Consider the following 22,306-nt stretch of genomic DNA (forward strand, 5'->3'; position numbering starts at 1 on the left):
CTTTTTTTCCTTCTTTACTGTGTATGTAAGGGGTATTTGAAAATAACAAGAACCATCTTGAAAGATCTGAAACAAGAAAGGAAATGTATTGCAAGGAACGTGAAGACAAGGATATGGCCAGGCCTGAAAAAGGGATTGGAACCAAGAAAGCCTTCTCTGTTGCTCTGCTTGCTGCGTATTGCTTGCCCCGCTTCCCCCACCCCTTCTTGGCACATAGTCAGAGTTCAGTAGATAGTAGCTTTAATTACTATATCATTTTTATATACATGTATTTTTACAAATAATATTATCTCACCCTTTTTAATGGCTATCTGTTCCAATACATGTATGTCCCATAATTTAAGTAGTCTTCTACGTGTGGACATGTAGGTTGTTTGCAGGCTTTTCCTGTCCAAACGATGTAGCAGTGAATTTCTTCATTCATATCATTTCAAACATTATCGCTGAAGATATTTTTCACTTTCTTCCTTGAATTATAGTTAACTGCATGCATGAATCCTATTAGATTTCAACTTCTTGAGGGTCCAGTTTATACCTGGTTCATCTTTGAACACTTGATGCCTAGCACAGGTTATGTAGTAGTTGTTTAGTAAAGGCTGACTGTGTGAATAAGGAAATGAATTGATCCAGCACTAAGCGAGGTACTACTCAGAATAGACCAACGCTGGTGACCAGGCACATTGGTAAGTGCTTGGTGTTTACTGGAGTCTGCAGTATACATTCTGTTCTGGTGGGATTTCCAGCCTAGTTGGGAAAGCTTGATGGTGCTTTGAGCCACATGCCTGGTGCATGTTATAGATAGAAATACTTCAAGACCAGAGGAAGGAGGCCTATCAGGCAGCACAGTACAGGCTTAAAAAATATGTGCCGGGTCTTGAAGGAAGGACTTAGATAATGGAGAGGAAAGAGGTAGGCTTTCCAGAGTGAGGGTGGAAGAATGGCCGTTCAGGGCCACAGAGGCAGGCTTGCTATTTTATTTCTTCCTGGCTGTTGTCATTTACTATCTTGTGGTAGGGGCCCTTTTTAAGAAGCAAGGCAGTGCTCTATAAATAAATCTGTTAGGTCTTTTGAACCAGGCAGAAGCAGATCCATTCTGCCCTCCAAATGGAGGAAATCTCACCAAGAAAATGAAGTTGAACTGGTGCTTAAAAACTGTCTGTTTGGCAGGGGGTGCTGATCGTAGAATTGTAGAACTTTGTTCTCTGTACCAGGGCTCAAATGGAAATTTAGCTTTTAAATCTCTTTGTTTTATAACATGCTGTTGTACTTTTTGTTTTAGAAATAGCCCCAAAATGTTCATAAATTGAATTTTACAGTTTAGACCATTTCCCTTTCATATCCCTACATCTATGCTTATATATGTATATGCTTAATAGCATATATATTTTAATATATCTTTTGGCTTTTTTAAATAAGGATCTTATACAGTGTATGTCATTTTCTCATTTATGCAGGATTTTCTTAAGATTTTAGAATGCTTCAGTCTTTAGTAATCAACTGCATATAGATAGCAGTTGCACTTGGTTTTTCTGACCCTTACTCTCTCTGTCACATACTGAATGGTGGGTAAACAAATGCATTTCACATCAGGATTCTCTGCTTAAAGAAACCCTTCATGGATCCTTTTGAAATAAGAATTACCATCTAATATTATTTTAACTTTTAAAGATTTTCTTAAAGTACTGTATATCTATTAATATAGAAAATATTTCTATATCCATGTTACTGGGAAAACATTCTTAGATTGTGATACATACATATTTTGTCTCATCACACAGATAACTAGGATATGATTTCTTGGGTATCTTGTAACAATATGTAGTATAAGGCTATGTGTTATAAAGACCTTTTCAAGATCATTGTTCTTTTTTTCATATAGTATCCCTTGCATAGAGTCCATATTTTAAAAAATTATTTTAGAACTCAGTGCTGAGAAAAGATTTGTTTTTCCTGAGGAACTGATATACGTACTCTTTCCAATAATGACAACTATACAATTATTGGTGTTTCCTTTTTTGCTATGACTACCAGGAAAATCAGAGGCAAATTTTAAGTTCCTTCATGGCAGACGACTAACCCACGTGATTGACATATTTGTGTTTTCCTGTTTCTTGGTCCTGATTTTCTACATGTCCTTTAATGTTATTTCATTGTAGGTGGTTTTTGCCTTAGCTGTCAGAAATCTTTTGTGGAGTAGGTATAAAAGAATAAATCTAAATTTAAAAATGTAAATCTAGTTTAAAACAACGTGTATAAATTTCAGTAAGTATCGTCGACAACTGACCAGTCAGCAAATTGAATACAAATTTGGAAGGGCTGTTACTAAAGGGGATATCCTTTCTAAAGCTTCTAAGTCAGGACTGCTCTTGCCTTGCTCACCAGATTTCTACACCTTCATTGAGTGCTACCCTTCGCACTTTCTTCTTTGGCATAATTGCTTTCTTTAGCTATTATTCTGCTGACCTCTTTTTTACTTTCAAACGACATGTTACATGGTGGGTGGGGTTGGATGAAGTCATTACTTACTCACCCGAGGTTGGGCATTGATCTTGGATTGTGAAGCTTTGAGGAACTTTTTAGGGTGAGTTGCTGGAGCAGAGCCAGATGAATGTGCAGATCTGCGTTTTCACAAGGAATCCACCCAAGAATTATGACTTATCATTGGCCTCATTTTTTAGTACTGACTTCAAGATTTGTTTGATGGCTCTAACCTTTGCATTCTGGAAGCTTCTGAGGAGTCCAAGAGATGCTTCCTATCCTGGGTACCTCTCTGTCCTACCTATATCAAAATTGTTTTTGTTTATTTCTTTGGGTTTGCTTTTTTTTTTTTGGCGTTGTTTGCAAATTCTGTAAAAATCTTTAAAAAGAAATTCTTCAGGAAGCCATAAAGTGAAAACAAATTGATATAATCTGTCAATATGGAAGCTGAGCGCTTCGCTGCCCCTCTGCCACCCATATCAAAGGCGCTGTCTCTGAATCAGGATGTCTGCAGGCATTCTCTCTCACTAACTTTTACTTTAAGCCCTAGGTGCTCCTGAAACTTCATACCAGTACAGGCGGGTTTCAAGCTGTTTGTCTGCCTCAGCTGCCAAATCTCTGCCTGCTCTATCAGAAGGGATGTAGCTGTATTAATTCCTTCTCACTGTTGCAGCAAAAGCTTCCTTCTAGGTTGGCTAATGGGCCTGCCTCTGAGGAAGCCTCTTTCACTTCTACTCTCCTCCGTAACCTTAAGTAACTTCTGTCACAAGACACCCCAGATCTGCTGATGGAATTTCATAGGGACTTACCTGCCTGGTGTAATTGATAAGCTGCCATTCTTGTTTACTCTTCCTTTGATTCCCCCAAATATTAGGAGTGAGGCAAGCTTCCCAAAACTCCCAGCCAGCAATGGAGAAGCAGAAACTCTGTCCTACAAGGTCTACTTGTAACTCTTCCAAATGAGATGCTGGAATGCCAGGCTCTCTTCTGCTGGGCCCCATTCCTGAGGGACTCAGCTGCTGCCAGCATGCCATTTTGTTGGCAGCATCTCTGTTTACCCAAGAGGGGACATGTTTTTTGAATAACCCTGGAATGAGGTAGGAAATTATGAGTGACAAAAATACTAATCCAGGGACACAGCTAAGATGGAAATGGCCGGAGTGTATTTTGACTGGTGATTGGTTGATTGATTGACTGGTAGATTGATTTCCCAGGAAATCTATAGGAGCACCACTTCTAAACTGCATGGGTATTTTTCCGGAAAAAGCTAAGCACTCGTTTGCTGTTTGTCTTGCCAAAATGTATTGATAGAGCTTCCAGGACATTTCTTGAGCCTGGAGTGCCATATAAAGGAGAAGGGAAAGCCAAGCTGTCCTATAGAGAAGGCCTAGTACTTCTGTAGGTCATTTTCTCACCTGCAGAAGGTAGCAGTTGTGTTGTAATGCTATAAAGAGCTTTGGAATCAACCAGGTCAAGGATCTGAGTTCTCCACGCAGCCATTTATCATCTCTGTGACCTTGTGACCTTGACGAAGAAAGTTAACTTACCCTCTCTGAAGCTTAGTTTCCTTATCTATAAAGCGGAGAATGTCACTACTGGTTTGCAGGATGCAAAACACCGTCCCCAGGGCGGTATGTATTAGGCACCCAGTAGATGTCCAGTTTTCTTTATAAAGTTAGTCTCTAGTATGAACTCTGAAAATCTGAAATGATGAGACAGAGTGGCCTTTCGAATATCATTCCTCTATTTAAAAAAATTTTTTTTACCAGTTTTATTAAGATAAATTGATGTATTTTAGACAACAAGCATTTAAAGCGTGCAGTGGTGAATTTTGACATGTATGCATTTGTGAGACCATCGCCACCATGGAGATAGTGAACATATCCTTTACCACCAAAAGTTTCCTTGTGTCCCCTTGTAATCCATTCTTCCCTAACCCTCCCTTCCCAGTCCCCGGGCAACAACTGATCTGCTTCCTGGCACTGTAGATTAGTTTGTGTTTTTTAGGATTGTTCTAACCCCCCTGCTTGTCTGTATGCCCCATAATGATTTTGACATTCAGCCATTTTGTTGAATGATTCAGTAATTTGTTCCTTTTTGTTGCTGAGTAGTCTTCCATTGTATAGATATACCACAGTTTGTCTATTCATTCCCTTGTTGATGGACATTTGGGTTTTTCCCAGTTTTTACCCGTTATGAATAAAACTTCCATGAACAGTCAGGTGTACGTCTTTGTGTGGACACACACTTTCATTTCTCGTAGGTAACTAATGTAGGAGTAGCACAGCAGCGGTAGCAAACTTACGTTTGGTAAATATGTGTTTTAACTTCTTAAGAAACTTCACAACTGTTTTCTAAAGTGGTTGTATCATTTTATATTCCCAAAGCAGTGTGTGAGAGTTCCAGTTACTTCACATCCTCACCAACACTTATTATTCTATGTCTTTTTTATCATAGCTGTCCTAGTGGGTGTGGAGTTGTATTTATGGTTTTGATTTCCCTAATTATTAATAATGTTGAGCATCTTATCATAAGTGCATGTCTAACATGTACTTATTTGCCATCCATATATCTTCTTTGCTCGTTTTTTTATCTTAAGTTGAAAGGGTTCTTTATATATTCTAGGTAAGAGTCCTTTGTCGGATATGTTTTACAACTGTTGATTCCCAGTTAGAAAATTTTCTCTGTGGCTTCTCTTTTCATTTTTATCTTTTGAAGAGCAAGTGTTTTTTATTTTAATGAAGTCTATTTCTTTTAAAGTTTGATCTTTACATGTAGATTTATTGGCAAAGGGGCAATTTAACGTGGTACTGCAGCTGATGCTGCCAATTTTTAAAACTTCTTAATACCCATCTGATTAATGGTCCAAAGTAATGCAGCACTGAAAATGCATAAGCAATTTCATTTATGAAGAAAACAGTGTTATGGCTCATGTTTAAAGCAATTTTTTTCCCTGACTGCCCTTGTTTAAAGAATGCACATACCATTGGTTTGAGATTTATACCTTTACTTATTTTTTGAGCAGCAAGAACATGTTTAAACAGCTCACTTAGCTTCTGCAATTCGTTCTTCTTGTCATCTTTCTTCACTTTCTCATCACCTTCACTTTGTGCTGCTTGACATGGATTTTACTGATCCGATGAGTCATAGCCTTGATGATGAAGTTCTCTTGTTTTACTTCTTATTCTTTAGGCAGAAGTTCTGTCTTCAGTGAACTTTCCCTTCTTTTTTTAATTTTCGTTTTGGTTGCCCTTGGCAGTTTCTCGCTTAGTCCAGATAAGGAGCCCCACAGCTGGGCATCTCCAGCAGCTCAGGCCAGGCAGAACACGATGAGAATGAGGGGCTGCAGCATCTGCACATAGCCATCAACGCACGGAGAACATGTCCCCAAAATGTCTTAAGTAGCCCTTTTCTATGTAAAAGAGAAAAGTTTCTGGAATCCTGTGTCAGATCTTTTTGGGGTTTGTTTTGTTTGTTACTTGTATTTGTTTACGTATTTTAAACTTCTTATTTTGAAATAATTATAGATTCACAAGAAGTTGTAAAAAAAAATGTACTGTGCACCCTTCATCCCTCCTTCCATAACTTCAGCACAATAGCAACACCATGAGATTGACATTGGTACAACCCACAGACCTTTATTCAGATTTCACCAGTGATGCATGCACTTGTTTGTGTTTGTATGTGTAGTTTCACGCAGTTTTATCACACAGGTAGCTTCATGTAACTACTACCACAGTCAAGATGCAGAACTGTTCCCATCACTACAAAGCTGCTCATGCCACCCCGTTAGACCCATCCCTACCTCCTCCCATCCCCAAATCCTAACCTTCGTTCTTCACCTTTATAATTACATTATTTCAAGAATATTATATATATGCTGGCCCAGTGGCTCAGGCGGTTAGAGCTCCATGCTCCTAACTCCAAAGGCTGCGGATTCGATTCCCACATGGCCAGTGGGCTCTCAACCACAAGGTTGCCGGTTCGATTCCTCGAGTCCCGCAAGGGATGGTGGGCAGCGTCCCCTGCAACTAAGATTGAACACGGCACCTTGAGCTGAGCTGCCGCTGAGCTCCCAGATGACTCAGTTGGTTGGGGCGCGTCCTCTCAACCACAGGGTTGCCGGTTGGACTCCCGCGAGGGATGGTGCGCAGTGCCCCCTGCAACTAGCAACGGCAACCGGACCTGGAGCTGAGCTGCGCCCTCTACAACTAAGACTGATAGGACAACAACTTGACTTAGAAAAGAATCCTGGAAGTACACACTGTTCCCCAATAAAGTCCTGTTCCCTTCCCCAATAAAATCTTTTTAAAAAAATTTTTAAAAAAGATTATATAAATGGGATCATGGAGGAAGTAACCTTTTGAAATTGGCTTTTTCATTCAGCATCGTTCCTTGACAGTCTATCCCATTACTGCACGTGTCAGTAGTTTTTTCCTTTTTATGGCTGAGTAGTGTTCCATGGTATGATGTTCCATAGTTTATTTAACCATTCACCCATTGAAGGACATTGAGATGTCTCCAGTTTTAGGCTATTAGGAATAAATCTGCTATGAACATTTGTGTACAGGTTGTGTGTTGTTTTTTTTGCAAAAATAAGTTTTCATTTCTCTGGGATAAATGTCCAAGAGTGTAACTGCTGAATCATATCATATGTGCATTTTTAGTTTTAGAAGAAACTGGCAAACTGTTTTCCTGAGGGCTGTACCATTTTACATTCAGATCAGCGATGTATGTGTCATCTAATTTCTCTGCATCGTCACCAGCTTTTTGGTGGTACTAGTTTTTATTTTAGCCATTCTGGTAGACGTTTAGTGATTATTTCATTGTAGTTTTAATTTCCATTTCCCTAATAGCTAATGATAGTGAACATCTTCCCATGTGCTTATATTTCATCTTTTTGGTGAAATGTCTGTTCATATCTTGTGTCTATTTTCTAATTGGATTGTTTGTTTTCTTACTGTTGAGTTTTGAAAGTTCTTTATATAGTCTAGACACTAGTCCTTTGTAAGATGTATAATTTGCAAATATATTTTCCCAGTCTGTAATTTCTCTCTCATCCCCTTACAGAGTCTTTTGCAGAGTTAAAGTTTTTAATTTTATGAGGTCCAGTGTATCAGTTTTCCTTTTATAGATTGCACTTTTGGTTTCACATCTAAGAACTCTTTGCTTAGTCCTATGTCCTGAAGATTTTCTTCTATTATTTTCCTAAAAGTTTTATGGTCTTATGTTTTACATCTAAGTCTTTGATCCATTTTCAGGTAAGTATTATATCAGATGTGAGAATTAGGTCAAGGTTCATTTTTTTTTTTTTTTTTTTTTTTTTTTGCCTGTGGGTATCTAATTGCTCCAGCACCATTTGTTAACAAGGCAATCCTTCTTTCTTTGACTTAACCTTGGGAGGAATGATTTTTCACACTTTGTTCTTTTTCAAAATTGTTATAGCTGTTTAGGTCCTTTGCCTTTTTATATAAACTTTAGAATAGGCTTGTCTTTAGGTACAAAAGATCTTTGCTGAGATTTTGGTAGTTATTGCATTAAGCCTGTAGAGATCTATGTGGGAGAACTGCTATCTCTACAATGTTGAGTCCTCCAATCCATGAACATGGTAAGTCTCTCCAGTTATTCTGATTTCTTTCATCAGCATTTTTTCATTTTCAGCATAGGGATCCTATGCATATTTTGTTAGTTCTATACATAAGTATTTCATTTCATTTGGCATTACTGTGAATGGTATCGTATTTTAAGTTTTGGTTTCCACATAGTTGGTTTCCACATAGAGCTTTTGTGTGATTGAAGTAGTCTGAGGTTTTCGTGTTCATAGCAAAGGAGAACGGAGCAATTGGAGTTTGAAGCTTGAATTGCAGGGGTTTGAAAGCTAGGTATAAAAACTGTGGATACAATAGCAGTCAGTTTCGAATTCACATCCCAGCTCTTACACCTCCTGGCTCTGTGACCTCGTGCAAGTCATTTAACTTACCTGAGTCTGTTTCCTCAACTCTCAGAAAGGGAGAATAATACTCCTTTGCAAATCATTTGTAAAGCTTTAAGATAATATATAAATGTTTTGTGCCTAACGCAGGTCTCAGTATATCTTGATCATCATTTCTGGCCACAGTAGAATCATGTTGTTTATGGTTAAGATTCACAAATGAGAGAGGCAAGTATACCTACTGTTATAAACAACAAACGTTTCTTGAACCCCTCCATGGTGCTAATTTTCAAGGACATGAAGCTTTGACATAGCTCTTTTCCTTAAGGGGCTTATAATTTTGTTGGGAAACATGTTACATGTATAAAAATTCCAGGATAAAGTGATCACTTGTTAAGTTCCAAATGCATGGGGCAGACAGTGGGTACATCAAAGAACTTTCTCTTCCTGGGTTTTGTTTGCCCTTTTGTACCCTGTTTGGTGAGGTAGCTTCTGGATGTTGTTGATGAGAGAATGTGTGAAGGTGGGAGGGGGTGTGTACAGCTTTAGGGGAAGGGAGTCATGTGGGAATATGTAATTAATTTTTATACTTTCCCCAGTAAACCATCGACCCTTTTTATGATGTCATGAGGGATTCCTTAATTTTGCAGCTGCTTCCTGATTACGTCAGAGAGGAGCCTCTCACCCCACAGCCTGGAGCTGCACTCATACAAGAATTGGAAACAAATGAAGTGCTGAATATCTAATGGCTTCCACAGGGAGAGCCAGTTCAGACTTCCCAGGCCTCCTTATGCAAGGTCTTCCTCAAGTATTTCTGACCCCCTGAAGTGTCTTTGTTCTGGAAAGACAGGACTGGCCCCGAGCCAAGTGGGCAGGAACTTGGGGACTCCTTGATGCGAACCTCTCTCCCTCCAGGTGTTCTGCAGTCCCAAATTTCTGCCCATTTCCTGAATCTTGTTTGGTGGGTGTTATCCTTCTGGAGGTCTCAGGATGCTGTGCAACCTGCCGAGATTAGCAATGAGAGCCTTTGACCTGTTTCAGTTCACCCCTTACCTCCCCCACCTCATCTCCACCTTCTTTCAATTTTCTCTCTGTGGCCTTTCTGACATCTGTGCACTCCTTTCTCATCCTTCTTCCACCTCTTGTAAGAAAGATGTTACATTTATTTGCTATTCTAAGCTTTATGAAGTACTCTACATATAATTTCTCTTAATTCAAACAAGTTCATGCCCTCTTAGCTTCCCACCTGGTCTCCCTCCCTGCTACCTTTTTCTAGTTACCCTAATCTGTCCTAAATGCTTTAACTGGATTAATCTTCATGAAATCCCTCTGCTTCATTCAGAAACCTTGAGCCGAGTGCCTTCCTCACTGCCTGCCTGGTCAAGTCTGTCTCCCTTGCCGTGGCACCACAGGGCCTGTGCTTTTCAGTCCCCATACAGAGCAGGCTGAGCACAGTGCTTGCCATCAGGGAACATGTTTGGTGTGTCCCCACCTGCTGCCTCCTGAGTACACACAGTCCCTCCTTTATCCTGCCCATCCCATCATTACCTTAGGCAGCCCTGCTCAGAAATGCTCTCTTTCACCAAACCTCTGATAGACACTAGCTGGAAATGGTTTCCTTTCCCTCTGGTGACAGAAAGCATCTTCCTTCCATCTTCCTTATGGCATGTAAGGCATTGTCACGAATTACAGTTATTTGGGTATCTATTCTTTCCGTCTTCCTCATTCAATTATCGTCTTTTCATGGACAGGATCCTATTTTCCTTTATATCCTCCACAGTCGGGCACTCAAATATTTCTGGAAATAATGGGAGCAATCACTTTTGTTAGGAGGTTGGGATTTCCTTTGCTCCACATCTGCCCACTAAAAGTTAGAGTTTTACAATCCTGGGAAATCCAAAGGGAGTAGCAGGCATGACAGTAGGGACTCTTAGGGAAGAAGCGTTACCCTTCACATGCCTCTGTCTTATCTCAGCTGTACCCTGTTCGGGGGTATGTCGTGGCTTGGCTTCCACTCAGCCTGTGTTCTGCCTTTGTGCATAAACAATTTGTTTGGGAGTATTGGTGCTTGATTCTTCTGACTCATTTATTCTCCTCAGGGAAGGAAATTATGTCCTGATGGCATGGGCATCTCTGTTTTTGCTCTGAGATTTTGTCTGGTTCCTGTACGATGACTGCCTCCTCCACCTTCTCTTTAGCCAGCAACTGCCACAGAGCACTCTGGCTCACACAGCAGCAGTCGAAAGACCTCTCACTGCCCACTTCCTGTAGACAAGGAGGTCTGGGTGGGCTGTTCAGGAGCTGTGCCAGCCCTGTGTCTGACTGGTGACTGACTCATGAGAAAAGCAGTCTTATGTCTGAACGATAAGAGCCAACAAATCGCCTCCAGGTGGTGTTAGTTTGGAGGTGACTGACCATTCATTTCCTCCCTTTGGGAGGAGCCGGTGGGGAGGGAATCAGTGAATAAGTGGTCTTGCCTGCATTTTTCTCCAGCTATTAGTGAAGCAGCCAGGCAAATAGTTGGTTCTTTCTGCTGGAATGACTGGAGGACCCCAGTGCCCTCTGAATCCCTTCTGCTGCTGTCAGGGTATCATACTTATGTGTCATCCATCCTGTGTCTTCCCTTCATTACTCTTCTCCTCTTGCCAGGAAGCTGGCTTTGTGCACCGGGGAACTCTGCTTGTTCCATTACTGCCAGATGTGTGTGTGTGTGTGTGTGTGTGTGTGTGTGTGTATTTTTTTTTCTTTTTTTGACCAGCCAGACCTCATCCCTACTGATACTGATTTCCTCCAAATCTCTCCCTGACCCAGGAGTTGATAAGAAGCGATGGTTCTGAACCATTGTCTCTTGGCTGGGCTTAAAGTGTCCAAGCAGGTGGGCCTGCCTCTCCCCTCCTCTTCCCTCTCCACCCCTCCTGCCTCACTCCCATTTCCTGCAGGAGGATGCTTTGCCATCCTGGAGCCGTCAAGCACAGCTTTGCTTTGGCAGCACCGTCGCACACACACTGGTGGGAGAGGGGACGTGTTTATCACTTTTCCTGGAGATTATCTGTTTAAGCACTTCTCTGACAGTTACAATAACAAGGGCAGTGTGTTGTGTTTCCCAGCAGAAGGACACTTGCTGTTGAAAGATGTATAGCACTAATTAGAAATACATAACATCCGGCCACATGGCAGCCTTCTCCCGGCCGCTCCATTTCCTGATTTCATACAACTTTGACGACAGTTGGTTTATGTTTTCCATGAATATGTTCTCAGAAAAATGAGAAAGTCTCCCTGTTACATAGGAGCAAGAAGAGTATTTCAGCCTGAGCAGGTATTTGGCCGCAGGAATAGTGGGAGCCGTGGTCACCTGCCCATCTGAGAGCATGTGGGAAAGGGCAAAACCAAGTTCAGACCTCAGGTGACTTTCTTGGTAAGAAATATTTCCATCTGACTTCCGTAGCTAGAACCATCCCCCTAAACCCTTGAGCAAACCTGCTTTTGGAAAGAAGGGGAAAGGCTGTCTCACAATGTTAATGAGTTCCTCAGCTCATGTCAGGCTCCTGCTACCTGACACAAAGCCAGAGGAACCCAGGCAAATACCAAGGCAAACAATGCTTTTTCCTCCCCCACCCACATCATTTGTTGGCCTGGCCCAGCCCTACTCTAGGGATATATATGGGCATTCATCAGACTGGGCCCCATTTCCCAGGTCTAGCCCCAAAGTGGGTGGACTCTGGGAACCTTGATACGGTTTTCCTATTTACTTGTGAAAAGTGAATACTTTTCAAAGAATGGCATCATATGGCTTCTAGCCCACAGAAGCACGGCTGAGGGGAAGAGCATCTCCTGAAGCTACCATAGCACTTAAGATATTTCTTACTGGAGGCACTGGGTCTATGTTGCCATGGTTACGTGGTTAAATAACTATTTTTTTTCACCTGACTGAAATGTCCCACAGTTGTAGGGACCCTGATTTACTTGTAGCCGTGTTTGTAGATGCATAGTATATGCTTGTGGTACCATGGAGCCATGGAGAAGGGCAGGCCTTCCAGAAAGGACTCCATATGAAATGGTCATTCAGAGGGCTGTCTGAAACCTAGGCGTTCTGACCCCCACAGAGCTGAGGTATTGCCACCCACTTGATCAGAGCAGTAAAACTTAGTGGTTTGTACCTCCCCATCAGTCGGACCAGACACCCATCAGGGAGTGCTCTCAGGCCCGTCTGAGAAGGTGAGAGGTGGAAAAACGGCTGAGGTGACCTAACCATGGCCAAGAACCAGCCGTCATGAAGCTGCCTTGCAGCTGCTGCTCTGAGAAGCCACTGAGCTCTTCTAGACCTAACAGCAAAGAGGCGCCAGTTGTTCCCCCACCTGGTCCCCAGACCCTATTGCAGGAGGCTTAAATACGGAGCCAGCCTGGACTCCCCAGAGGCCACAGGTATCATTGTTCTTAAGCAGTTCGTGCTCCTCTTTGAGTGGGGGCCCCCACTTTGAATTCTAAGAAATAGTCTAGCCTGAGATTGCTATTTGTCATAAAAATAGAAATGGACTTGGTGAAAGTAATTTCCCCGCCCCGTCTTATCCAGGCTAATGAGTGTCTTATTGTAGCTTTGGGCTTCTCGATATACCAGTCTCTTGGAGCAAACAGCCATTTCTTCTGAGGGCCTTCTGTGTGCAGGTAACTCCTACCTAAGATGCCTAATTGATGAGGGGACACCAGTGTGTACTCAGTGTGTCACCCACCAGGATGTAGCCTCCACTTGTCCTATCATAGCCTCCTCTGTTCCAGACTTATTCCTGCATTGCAAGCTGTGTTGCCAGTTAGAGGCAGGCTGCTGGCACTGTGTGGCAGGGGCCTGGGCTGAGTTGGGATGGTACAGACAGTGCTGCCGCCTATTGAAGGGGTGGAGGGGAGATGTTGGCAACTTTTCTTGGGATGATTTACACATCTTCCCTTTCCTACTTTCCATCCTCCTTCCTCTTGGTTCTTACATGCTTGTTTTCTGTCTCTCAGTTTCAGGGCCTTACCAGAAGAATGAGTGGTGATCTATTCTAATCACATGGGTTGTTACCACTTCCTTACTGCCCGCCGCAGTTGAGTTGGAGAGTTAGAGAGTGACATTCGGAACCACTGGGCATCTGGAAGGCTGGTGGGAAAGCCACAATAGAAGATGCTATTCATATGTTGGGACCTTCTGAGCAGTAGCCTGCTCCTTCTCACTCCCATGGCTTTCTAAAGTGGTTCGGGGCTAGCTTTGTATACTCCAATCATGTTTGCGCCTGTGGTGAGGATGCTTAGGAATAAATGTGGTTGTGTAGTATCTCCTGGAGTAGAGACTTCAGTTAGGCCTATTGACAAAACTAGTGTCAGTGGAGACTGAGGGAAGAGGGCTCCCCCTTGACTATCAAGGTTAAAATGCAGTCAGGGACAGAGAGCACAACATGTGGCTAATTATCCTTTTAACACTTAGAGATTTGAGAGTTCTCCTGTATTACAGAGGGAATTAACAGATTAGCTGCTGCCAGAGTAAGTGAGCCTGGCCCCTGATTTCATCTCCTGCGTGTATTGGGTGTCTCCTCCTCTGAGGCTGCAGGTTGGACTGCTGCCTTCTGTTTGTCACTGACTCCGCTCAAGTCTGGAGGAAGTGGCTCCCAGGGAGGGGCACTGACAAGGAGAAGGTGAGGCAGCGGTTTCGGGGTGCACATGGAGCTTTTGCCAAATAAGAGCTCTGGCCAGCACCACGGTGGGTCCTTTCACTGACCTGCAGCCAGAAGGAAGTTAGCCAGGCTGAGAAAGTGAGGCAAGGGTGCTCGTATTGGGAGCCAGAGTCATTGCCTCGCCCTAGGAGAAAGAATTTGTGAAAAGAAACACTAACACGATTAAGTACTTATTGTATACCATGCACTGTCCTATATAAAAGTCACTCATTCAGTGAAAATAGATTATTTGTAAGTGTCATATGTGTTCTCCTAGGAGAGGAGCATAGAGGAGGTTAGGATGGAACCAAAGGTTGGTGATTCAAGAAGATACTCTTACATTTGTAGATTTCTGTTCTTAATTGGTGACTGTACTCCTGCTATCTATACATTAGAGAGACTGAATTAATTAAACATGAGTTCTTGTTAGCATGGCTTTACATTATCAGTAGCTAACTAAAACAGAGAGCCTGCAGCTGTAGCTCAGACAGCACACCTGGGAGTAACTGGTGCTACGGAAGCGATGTGATGCAGAATGCACACGGTCGGTCCCTCTAATAATGTTACCACACGCCAGGCATCGTGGTAAGTGCTCTGCGTGCATTACTGTATTTGGCCTTACAACTATCCTTCGAGAGAGGGACCGTTACTCCCCGCAGTCTAGAGTGAGGAAAAGGAACTCAGTGAAGTGACCAAGGCTGTGACTTAGTGAGGCCAGGAAGAGTAGCCCTGGGACCTCCAGCATACTGATGCAGTTTCATTTGCCTCTCCTCAGACTGCTTCTCGGAGGAGTGTCGCTCTGTGATCCAAGAGCAAGCCGCAGCCCTGGGCTTGGCCATGTTTTCTCTCCTGGTGCAGCGCTGTACCCACTTACTTAAGGAGTCTGCCAAAGGTAAGCAGATGAGGGCCCCCCTGACTGGCTGGCCTTCCAGCTGCCTCGGCCCGATCCCGACAAGCTCAGAATGTCACACTACTCTCGGTGTCTTCATCTTCCACTCTCCATTCTTCCACTTCCCAATGTACCCTCTTCCTTTGGTCCACCTAACTAATCCCACCTCCTCTTGCTGTCTGATTACTACCTCTGGGGCCCTCTTTCCTCCTTGTGGAACTATTCTTTCCCTCTTTTCTCCTTTCGTAGTTAGTATTTTCACTGTACCTATGAGCTGCTGTGTGTTCCTGCCACTTTTAAAAAACAGAAAAATGAGTTTCCCTTTTTGTTCATCATGGATGTTTTGGTTTCTCCCCTCTATATACCTCCCTTTGTCTGGCATCTGGTGGGTGTTATAACCGCTGTGGACCAGCTGTCTTGGGAGACTCACTGGACCAGAGCAGGGGCTGTTTTGATCACTTGAGTTGAGCAGTGTCCTATATTCTTCAAGGCGGCCCTTAGAATTCCAAGGCCGAGTGCTGAGCTGTGTAAGGCAGGGCTGGGCTGAAGACTGCACCTTCCTTTCAGCTCCTGGATCAGTATTGGTGAATAGTGAAGGCCCTCTTCATCCTCTTGCCACATCAGCTTTGTGAATGCCTCTAGCCTCTGCAGCTGCCTTTTTGGGGAGGGAGGGTGGCAGTAACTTTTAATTTTGAAACAATTTCAAATTTATAGAAAAGTTACAAGAACTATACAAAGAACTCTTACGGACCCTTCACCCAGATTCCCCAGTTGTTAACATTTGACCATATTTGATTCAAGTTGTCTCTCTTTTTATACACACACTAGACTTACACTTAACTATTTTACTTCTGAACCATCTGATTGTAAGTTGCATACATGGTAGCCCTTTAGCCCTAAATACTTGACTGTGTATTTCCTGATAACAAGGACACTCTCTTACATGACACTACAGTTATCAAATTCAGGAAACCAACACTGATATAGTACTATTATTGAATCTACAGACCTTATTCAGTTTGTACCAATTGTCCTAAAAAAGATGTTTTTGTCTGGTCTAGGATCCACTCCGGGATCACACTTTGCATTTAGATGTCACGTCTCTTTAGTCTCCTTCAATCTGGAGTGGTTTCTCCATCTTTCTTTGGGCTTTACGACCTTGACATTTTTAAGTGTACAGGCCATTTATTTTGTAGAATGTCCCACAATTTGGGTTTCTCTGATCAATTTCATCATGATTGAATTCAGGTTATGCAGCTGTGGCAGGAACTCTGGTGCCACCTGAGTACTGTGCGGAAGGAAAGCTAAAACGGGTTGGTAGAGGCCAGAGTAGCAGCTTCAGCCAGGCCACAGGTGGAGCAGAAACAGCTGTCTGCAGGGGCAGACCCAGTGCACTGGTTCTCTCTTTGTCCTGCTTTTCAGAATCCTCTTAGGTGCTGGCACTTGTCCTTCGCCTCTGGGCCCAGCTTTCCTGTCGCCTTGGTCTCCCTTCCCTCAGAGCTTGCTGCCGTCCCAGCGCCCCAGGCCTCACTCGGGGGCCACAGCAGACATAGGCCCAGTTCTCACCCTTTGCCTCTGCAGCTCAGCTGTCCTCTCCTGAGGATGGGGATGACCAAGATGACATCAAGGTGTCTTCCTTCGTCCTGGACCTGAAGGAACTGCTCCCCAGCGTGAAGGTCTGGTCAGACTGGATGCTCGGCTACCCACACACCTGGAATCCTCCGCCCACAGCCCTGGACCTGCCCTCACAGTGAGTCAGCTGCTCATTCCCTCAGCACTGCCGGCTGGCCTTGGCCCTCCTGCGTCCCCACAGCTCCCCTTCCCGTCCTCCTCTTCATTTCCTCTCCTCCACAGCCCCCCATTTCTCTCTTCCCTCCTCATTTGAACTTTGTTTTTCCCCTTCTCTGAACACCTTCCTTGTCCCTTGATGTTGAAGGTTATTTTGGCCTGTTCTCTGGTTCGTTCCTCCTCCTCTCTCAGTCTCTTTTTCTCTCCCTAGCGTGCTCTGTTTTGTTCTTTTTTCTTGCTCTTGTTCTCTCATTCACTTACATTGTTCATGTTCACTGTTTCTGTGCTGCCTTTTGGCTCTGGATGTGTATTAATGTGTGTGAGACTTTGTCTGTCTGTTTCTCTCCCCCCAAAACCCCTAAAACTTGTGGTTTATCTCTATGCGTCTTTCAGGCAACTTCTCTCTGCTTCTCGTGCTGTCTTGCGCCCTCTGTCTCCTTGCCTTCCTCCCTCTCACGACATTGTAGTGTGGAGAGTGGGGAGCTCATGCACCTCTTTCCTCATTCGCTTCTTTCCCTGTCTTTGTGTCTCTGTGTTTCAGTGTGGTGTCTGTCCAAGCATTTCTTGGTGTGGCGTGTGTTGGGCTAGGGTACTGGTGTGTATGCCTGGGCGTATCTATATACATCTGTTTGCGTGTTTGTATGACTTTTTTCTTTCTTTTTTTAATCAGGGTAAAAATATATATATAACAAAATTTGCCATCTTACCCATTTTTAAGTGTACAGTTCAGTGGCATTTTACATTCACATTGTTACACAACCACATACGGCTGTTTCTTGTGTGTATCTGTGGTGCACTGTATCTGTGTGTATGCTTATTTGGGTCTGGTTGTCTCTGTGTGTCTGTCTATATTTGAGTGTGAGGGTCTGTGTTTCTGTCTCTGGTGGTCTGTCCACCGAAGGGTCTTTCATTGGACCTGTCCATGCCTGTTGTGTATGTGTCCGTAGGCTGTGTTCATATCTGTCTTTCTGTCCTTGACTGTGTGGGTCTGTGCGCGGGGTTCATGTGTCCCCATGAAGGGTCTGTTGCAATGTGTTTCTGTGTCTCTATGTTTCTGTGCCCGTATCCATGTCCATCTGTGTCTGTGTCTGATGCTGGGCCCATGTCAGCCCATGTCTCCTTTGGTCCTTTCCATGTCTCTGTGTGTGTCTGTGTCCTGTGGGAGTGTGTTTTTGTATGTGTGCCTGAATGTCTGTGTCCAAGACGGCCTGTGTCTGTGTTTGTCCATGACTGGGTCTCTCATTTGGAGGGGGGACTTCTGCGTGTGAGGGTCTGCCTGTACCTACCTGCCTCTCCCTGCCGCACCTGCGTCTCTTGCCTGCCTCACCTGTTGCCCTCTTGCCTCTGCCTACCCCTCCTGCCTGTCCCTGCCTGCCTGCCTCTGTCTGCCTCTGCTGTGTCTGTGTGTGTCTATACCAGGGAACGGCGAACTATGGCTCATGAGCCGCGAATGGTTTACATGTTTTTAACTGTTGGGGAAAAACATTTAAAAAAGAATATTTCATTTCTTGTGGAAATGATATGAAAGTCCGATTTCGGTGTTCGTGAAGTCGCGTTGGAACAGAGCCATTCGTATTTGTCCGTGCTTTGTTTGTGGTTGCTTTCACACTGCACCAGCAGAGAGGAGTCGTAGCGGCGACAGCGACCTTATGGTCTACAAAGCTAAATATTTACTGTTTAGGCCATCACAGAAAAAGTTTGCCAACTCCTGATCTATATCCACGTTTCCATGTGTCCCATTCTTCTCTGTGTTAGTGTCACGGTGTGTGTTCGTATTTGCACAGTTGTGTCTTAATGTATTTGCAGGTAGGTGCCCCTCTCTGGTCAATTCTGTTGAGTGTTCAACTCTCTCCCTCCCTCTTCCTTCCGCTCTCTCTCCCTTCCTATCTCCGTCTCTCTCGCGGACTCTCTGTGTCTCCCTGTCTTTACCTCTCTGCTTCTCCTTTCCGGCTCCTTTTCTCCCCTCCCACCCTCTTCCATTCTCTGTACTGTGGTCTGTGGCAGGTGCAGTGCACTCAGAGCTCCTTTCTGCTCTGTGTTGGGTGTATGTACGTGTGTTTGGTAACAGGCATCCATACCCAGCATCTCATCATTCTTCTCTAGTGCTCCTCTGGGAGGGGGAAGACACTGGAGAATACAGTATGAAGACGTAGGCTCCTGCAGACGGCACTTCCCGGGAGTGTGGAGGGGTGCTTCTCTGGGCTGGGGGCTAGTCATGTGAGCTCTGGACTTGGGAGTGCCCCACAGAGGGCATGTTACAGCAGAGATTTCTGGCCAGCAATGACTGAGCTTTCTTGTTTGTCACCCCAAGATGTGCCCCTGGACTGTTTGGCCCTCTTTCCCTATGCCCCCCGCCCCCCCCCCCCCGGCTCTAACTCGAACCGTGTGAGAGATGCTCACAGCATCAAACAGTTCTCTGCGTTTTCCTCTGTACACCGCCTAGCTTTCCACAACGCACTCCAGGCTGAGGCCTGAGGAGCCAGGGCTGAGCCCTGAGTAGGCAGCTGGGGCCACACAAAGGAACTGACAGATCTGCTGGCTAGGGGTCAGCTGTTTCCCACCATGTTCCCCAAAGAGTGAACATGTACAGCTTCAAACTTTTCAGGCCGTTAATCTATAATGCCAACTAGGCGATTTGCAGTTTTGGAAGAAAAATGACGAAGAAAGGCTCAGCTCTCCAAATATCTGAAGCCACTGCTTCTGAGCATGTGCAAGAATCACCGAGTGTTCTTCCCTTCCTTTCAGGGGGTGGGGAGGCAGACCATCAGTCCCTGGAGCTTGGGCTTTCCCTGGGTCACCTCACCACCACAAGTCCCTTAGATACGGTCCATCCAGCCCCTGTTTACCCATATCCTGGGCCATCAGGGCTGTTAACTCTCTTCTGCAGCCGTCTCCCTTCATCCTGCCTCCCTCCCTTGCTCTCTTTGGCTTTTGTTTGGCTGAAGAAATGGAAAGCTCACACAGGAAGTGCTGGGCCTCATTTGCTTGAGGTGCTGAGTCTGATTTCTCTTTGGATGCTGTAGCAAATGGCCCGTTGCCGGCTTATGCGAGCTGCTGCCCATCTTTGGGCAAGGGCTCAATCAGCAGCTGGGCACGTGGTCCTGAGCTACAGCCATCCCCAGCTGGGCTTCACCTCCTGGGCTACAGAGAGGCAGAGGGGGTTGGGACTCGAGTCAAATTTGCTTCATCTTTTTAGACTTCTTCATTGGGGAAGGAAATCTGACCAAATAGTATATTGAATCCGATTGCCCAGTAAACAAGTTTCTATAGCTGTGGGTCCCACTTACTGTCTGATGAAGCCTGGATGAGAGAAGTTAGTGTGGTAGAGAATCGAGTTCCCTTCCGAGCTGTCCCTCTCTGCCATCAGGAACAGCATCTGGTTGTCTCTGGAATGCAAGTTTAAGCATAAAGGAAGGGGTTTACTTTCCTGGGCCCTGACCACAAGGCATGGTGGTTTGAGGGCTGGTGCCACTGTTGGACAGAGCAAACCTAACCTGACCACCACTGAGCGTAGTTCTACTCATAGCCTTCAGATCCAAGCACTGGAAAAGAGGAATGTTAATTTATCTCCCTCCTTCCTAGTTTCTCATGTAGCTGCCTAGCACTTACTGAGTAAATACCATGGTTGAAAGATTGGCAAGGTGTGGTGGTTCTGTGAGTTTCAAAGTTGCTTCTGATGCCTACTGATCTGTCATATATTGGAGCCTTTTCTTTAAGGCCATAAGGAATCACATACTACAGCTAGTTCTGTAGGTGTCAGAATAGTAATCCCTCTGACACTCTTAAGGTCCTTGTGTGATCTTCATTTTGGAGGGTTTAGGAATGCTCTCAGGAGAGGAGGAAGGAAATGGTTTCCACTTAGCGCCTCTACTTTGTGTGCTTTCGTTGGTCTTTGCCTGCGTTTGTTCTCTGTGAAGACAGATTCCTCAGTGATCCTAAGACAAGGTGGCCAGATACCCTGCTTCTCCTCCAGGAACCCCCACCCCCAGATTGTCTCCCTGACACACTCGGACCCTTATTTAATCTCCCTGGCTCTAGTTTGTTACCTCCCTTCCTTGTACAGTTCGAGAGTCATTTCACAGCATCCCCTTGTTTCCTAGGGGAATTCCAGCGCTCACCCTCACTCTCCTTGGTTCTCTCCTCTTGCCCATATTCCTCTTCTTTCTGGTCAGGGCTGCTTTTCTTAGGCAAGAGCCACTTAGGCACCTGTGCGACACTTGGGCCGACGTGACAATATCACCGACACTGCAGAGTGATGGGGGCAGGATTTCAGGGCCATTTTGCCTTCCCACACGACAGTACTTAGTAAGTATTGTGTGCAGTGTCAACATGTAAGTAGGTTAACTTCCCATGTGTACCTGTTAGGAGCTGTAATGAGATGGCTTTCTATCCCAGGAAATTTGGGTACAGAGGATTGTAGCAGGGTGTAGAAAGTTGCCTTGGGCCACTGTAAGAGACAGTGTCAAGTGCTTTGGTCTATTTAGAACAGACCACAGTGTTTAGAGGGGCCACCTACTTGTGGGGTGTGAGAGAAGAGGGGGGAGCACAGTTTCTGTGCCAGGCCTCCTGTTAGAAGGGAGAGGCAGCCATTCCCCACTTTACTAAGTGCACATGACTCAAGTTGTGAATGTCAGGTGATGGAGAGGAGTGGGGCAACAGTCTTCCAAGAGCCTAAGCACAGTGACCCCTGGCATCCCAGGACCTTTGGCAAGGCAAGGGCAGAAGGACAGCCTACCTCATTTCATAGTCTCTGCTGAAGCCAAATCTTCCCTCATCTTGATCTCTAGTTCTCAGTAAGTGAAAGAGTCAGGGGACTTTGAGAACATCCAAACCTAGCCCAGCTGTGGCAGTTGGTTTATTGCTTTCAGCTGGTACTTGAACCCAGGTCCTGGTCTTGGAGGCTTTCCCAGGTTTAATCCCCAGAGCTTTCTCTGCAGCTGTATGACACTGCGCTGACCCCGAATGAGGATAGGAAAATAGAACCAGTGCCAAGCCAGAGTCTCTTTTTCATTTGGAGTCTGGCTGTCTGCCCATGACCAGGGTTACATAATGGGAAACATAGCTGGGGCTCTGGAGAGCCCGCGTTTCACCAGGCTGCCCAGACCTTCGCATTCTGATGCTATATATCTTCCTAATTGTAGCTCGGATGCATTTATCACACTGTTGGATTGGAGTACTGTAAAAAAAAAAAAAAAAACTCCAGAAATTCCTGGACTTGCTGCTTTTCCATGGCTTGTCTTGTATAGTCTACAGAGCATGCTGGAAAAGACTTGTAGGGAGCCCTCTGAGGTGCTGTTACATAGGGAGACATAGGGAGTGTGCAGTAAGCTCATTTCTTTCCTCAGGGAGCCTACATGTGTTGACCCTATGGATGAGATAGAAATTCTTGAGTTAAAAAACAGCTATTTCACTCACCCTTGTAGGGCAGCTCTGAAATAACTAATCCCAGGTCTAATCGGCACCCCTTCAAGGACGCTTAATACGTCTTCCCAAAAGGGCATTTTAGGAGGTCACTAAGTAATAGTCCATCAGCACTTC

The 22,306-nt window shown here is 44.6% G+C and overlaps 1 protein-coding gene across 3 annotated transcripts in view; it reads left to right on the forward strand.

Moving 5' to 3' along the window:
- Positions 1-22,306, forward strand: part of SMG6 (SMG6 nonsense mediated mRNA decay factor) — a 188,931-nt gene that overhangs the window by 71,682 nt on the left and 94,943 nt on the right. For all 3 annotated transcript variants that reach the window (XM_081027244.1, XM_081027245.1, XM_081027246.1), the window contains exons 11-12: positions 14,867-14,983; positions 16,562-16,730. In XM_081027244.1, coding sequence (XP_080883370.1) covers positions 14,867-14,983; positions 16,562-16,730 — 286 coding nt within the window. The remainder of the gene's footprint in view (positions 1-14,866; positions 14,984-16,561; positions 16,731-22,306) is intronic.

The sequence above is a fragment of the Rhinolophus hipposideros genome, assembly GCF_964194185.1.
Source record: "Rhinolophus hipposideros genome assembly, chromosome: 20".
NCBI classification, from domain to species: domain Eukaryota; kingdom Metazoa; phylum Chordata; class Mammalia; order Chiroptera; family Rhinolophidae; genus Rhinolophus; species Rhinolophus hipposideros.